Source organism: Cebus imitator, unplaced genomic scaffold (genome assembly GCF_001604975.1).
Source record: "Cebus imitator isolate Cc_AM_T3 unplaced genomic scaffold, Cebus_imitator-1.0 Scaffold24, whole genome shotgun sequence".
Classification (NCBI taxonomy): domain Eukaryota; kingdom Metazoa; phylum Chordata; class Mammalia; order Primates; family Cebidae; genus Cebus; species Cebus imitator.
The window spans coordinates 14,622,208-14,625,725 of NW_016107339.1; the positions used below are offsets into that span (position 1 = coordinate 14,622,208).

The 3,518-nt window shown below is 49.5% G+C and overlaps 1 protein-coding gene across 1 annotated transcript in view; it reads left to right on the plus strand.

Moving 5' to 3' along the window:
* The first annotated feature begins 1,107 nt into the window (after nt 1-1,107).
* The window catches only part of LSM2 (LSM2 homolog, U6 small nuclear RNA and mRNA degradation associated), a 6,238-nt gene continuing 3,827 nt past the window's right edge, over nt 1,108-3,518 (plus strand). The window contains exons 1-2 of the mRNA XM_017522341.2: nt 1,108-1,322; nt 1,921-1,988. Coding sequence (XP_017377830.1) covers nt 1,320-1,322; nt 1,921-1,988 — 71 coding nt within the window. The 5' untranslated portion in view covers nt 1,108-1,319. The remainder of the gene's footprint in view (nt 1,323-1,920; nt 1,989-3,518) is intronic.

Below are 3,518 nucleotides of genomic sequence, written 5' to 3' on the forward strand. Positions count from 1 at the left end.
ACATTCAAGTTCTATTTTACTTGGATCGAAAACTTTTTTTTTTTTGAGATGGAGTTTCACTCTTTCATCCAGGCTGGAGTGAAGTGGCACAATCTCAGCTCACTGCAACTTCCACTCCCAGGGTTCAATCAATTATCCTGCCTCAGCCTCCCTAGTAACTGGTATTATAGGCCTCCAACACCAGGTGTGGCTCATTTTTGTATTTTTGGTAGAGATGGGGTTTTGCCATGTTGGCCAGGCTGGTCTCAAACTCCTGACCTCAGGTGATGCACCTACCTCGGCCTTCCAAAGTGTTGGGATTACAGGTATGAGCCACTGTGCCTGGCTTTTTTTTTTTCTTTCTTTCTTTCTGAGATGGGAATCTTGCCCTGTTCCTTTGTCGCCCAGGCTGGAGTGCAGCGGTGCAATCTCGGCTCACTGCAACCTCTGCCTCCTGGGTTCAAGTGATTCGCCTGCCTCAGCCTCCTGAGTACTGGGATTACAGGCACCTGTGACCACGCTTGGCTAATTTTTTTTGTATTTTTAATGGAGATGGGTTTTCACCATGTTGGCTAGGCTGGTCTCGAACTCCTGACCTCAAGTGATCCACCTGTCTCAGCCTCCCAAAATGTTGGGATTACAGGCATAAGCCACCAAGCCCGGCCAATTTTTGTATGTTTAGTAGAGACGGGTTTCACCATCTTGGCCAGGCTGCTTTTGAACCTCTGACCTCATACTCCACCGGTTTCGGCCTCTGAAAGTACTGGGATTACTTACAGGCGTGAGCTACCGCCTCTGGCCCTTTTTTTCTTTTTTTCAACTGAATTTAAGATTCAAAACAATTTTTAATTTTACTTTTTAAATTTTATGGTTTTAACAAATATAGAAAAGTGCATACTTCATAATCTTCACAAACTCCCCACAATTCTCAATAAGGAGTGTGTGTAAGGCAGGAGGACATGACGCTATGGACGGCAAGATCCTGAAAAAGAACAAAATCCTTTGAGCTGAGGAGGTGAGACCTGCCACCCGCCCAGCAGCCCAGGCCCGGGTCCGCGCCTGCGCAATGGGAGCCGGCCGGCCTGGGAGGAAGTCGGAATGCAAGAACCCCGCCCCTTTCCCGGTTTCCTCCTCCCTTCGGCTCTACCCAGATTCCTCTCCCCAGCCACAAGTGGGCCGCACTCTCCGGTTCCCTGCTTGGTGCTTTCTGCATCCTTTCACGCTGCGCCTGCGCGGCCCCGCCTCGCCCCACGCGCGGGCTCCCGCTTCGGTTTCCTCAGACCTGCTGGCAGCACCCTGATCTTTTCCCGGTCCGGCCCGCTGCTCGCGGCGCCAAAACCATGGTGGGTACTGTGACGTCAAACGGTGGTGCCCTCGGGGAGCTCGGACGGTTGGAGCAGGGAGTCTGGCCTTTGTCCCCCTGGGCTGGAGTTTTAGGTCCTTAGTCTTGTGCCTCAGGTTCGTTGAGGAGATACCTGAAAGCAAACGGGATTTTTTTTTTCCATGGTGGGTTAAAAAACCCAACCCTGAGAGAGAGTCAGTGGACAGCGGGAGACAGAAAAGTTAGACCTTAGAGCACTCATGTGCCGGAGACCAGGCAGGCTTCTGGCGGGCGGGGGTGGGATATTTTCTGCAGTTCATTGAAAGGAGTGGGCAGGGACCCCAGGAAGGTGGCCGACTGAGAGAGCACACTCGGGCCGACGTATGCAGGGCAGAGCCTCTCAGGGACTTTAAGTGATGGGCTCAGTGCAGTGTGCAGAATAATTTAGGCTCCAGCCTTTCACCTCTGTCAGCCGATTATTCTTTCCTGTGAAGTTTTGAGAACTGTCAGAGATGCAGTGGGGTTCACAATACCAGTATTTGGTAATACTGGCAAGGGACACTCCTTCTCCCTACCATGTTCCTTCCCACATGATGGTTTTCCCCCCTCTCGCCCAACAGCTCTTCTATTCTTTTTTCAAGTCCCTTGTGGGCAAGGATGTGGTCGTGGAACTCAAGAATGACCTGAGGTAGGTACCTGTTCCGACAAGTCTGTTGGGGGTGGGTGTGCCCAACGCCCTGGAACCTCTTTAATTTGAGAGATATTTGAGGGCTGGGCGAGGTGGAAGATGTAGGGAAGAAATAAATGGGTAGGGCTCAGTGGCTCAGGCCTGTAATTCCAGAACTTTGGGAGGCTGAGGAGGGAGGATCGCTTGAGCCCAGGAATTTGAGGCTGCAGTGAGCAATGATTACTCCATTGCACTCTAGCCCAGGCAATAGAGCAAGACCCCATCTCTAACAAAAATTTAAAAATTTTACAATAAATAAATGCCTTGTGCTTAAATTTACAGATAAGCTTGGGATTGTGCTGTGTATTGGAAAACAATACAAAGCAATATATAGTTTAAAGAGTAAGTACCAGCCCAGCGCCCTGGCTCTCGGGTTGGGCGAGGTGGCTCACGCCTGTAAGCCCAGCACTTTGGGAGGCCGTGGTGGGTGGTCACCACGAGGTCAGGAGTTCAAGACCAGCCAGGCCAAGTAGTGAAACCCCATCTCTACTAAAAATACAAAAATAAGCCAGGTGCGGTGTCAGGTGCCTGTAATTCCAGCTACTCAAGAGGCTGAGGCAGGAGAATTGCTTGAACCCGGGTGGCAGAGGTTGCAGTGAGCTGAGATTGTGCCACTGCACTCCAGCCTGGGTGATAGAGTGAGACTCCATCTGGAAAAAATAAAAAAGAGTAAATACTAGTTTGTCCACGGTGGCTCACACCTGTAACCTGTGCTATGGGAGGCTGAGATAGGAAGATCACTTGAGTCCAAGAGTTCAAGACTAGCCTGGGCAACATAGTGAGACCCCCATTTCTACAAAAAATTTAAAAATTAGCCAGGTATAGTGGTGCATGCCTGTAGTCCCAGCTATTAGGGAGCCTGAGGTGGGAGGATCACTTGAACCCAGGAAGTGAGCCATGATTGTACCACTTTACTCCAGCCTGGGTGACAGAGGGAGACCGTGTCTCAAAAAAGAACAGGCCATTGGCTGGGCATGGTGCGCAGTGGCTTACACTTGTAATCCTAGCACTTTGGGAGGCTGAGGTTGGAGGATCACGAGGTCAAGAGATCTAGATCATTCTGGCCAACATAGTGAAACCTCGTTTCTACTAAAAATACAAAAATTAGCTGGACGTGGTGGCCCGCATCTGTAGTCCCATTTACTAGGGAGGCGGAAGCAGGAGAATCACTTGAACCCGGGAGGTGGAGGTTGCAGTGAGCCAAGATTACACCACTGCACCACAGCCTGGCAACAGAGACTCTGTCTCAAAACAAAAAAAGAACAGGCCATAAACAGCAAATGTTATTTCTACAAAGTCACAATTTGAGAAGCACTCATTAGGAAGAAAATAGACTCTCTGATAGAAGGTTTCACGTGGCTAGAAGGACAGGGAGAAGTCTCTCAAAAAATATAGTATTTAGTGTAAGTCCTGAAATAAGATTAAAATAAAAGATACAAGTGGGGAGGAGATTTAAAAGCAGTGCAGGCATTAGTTTTCTGTTTATCCTTT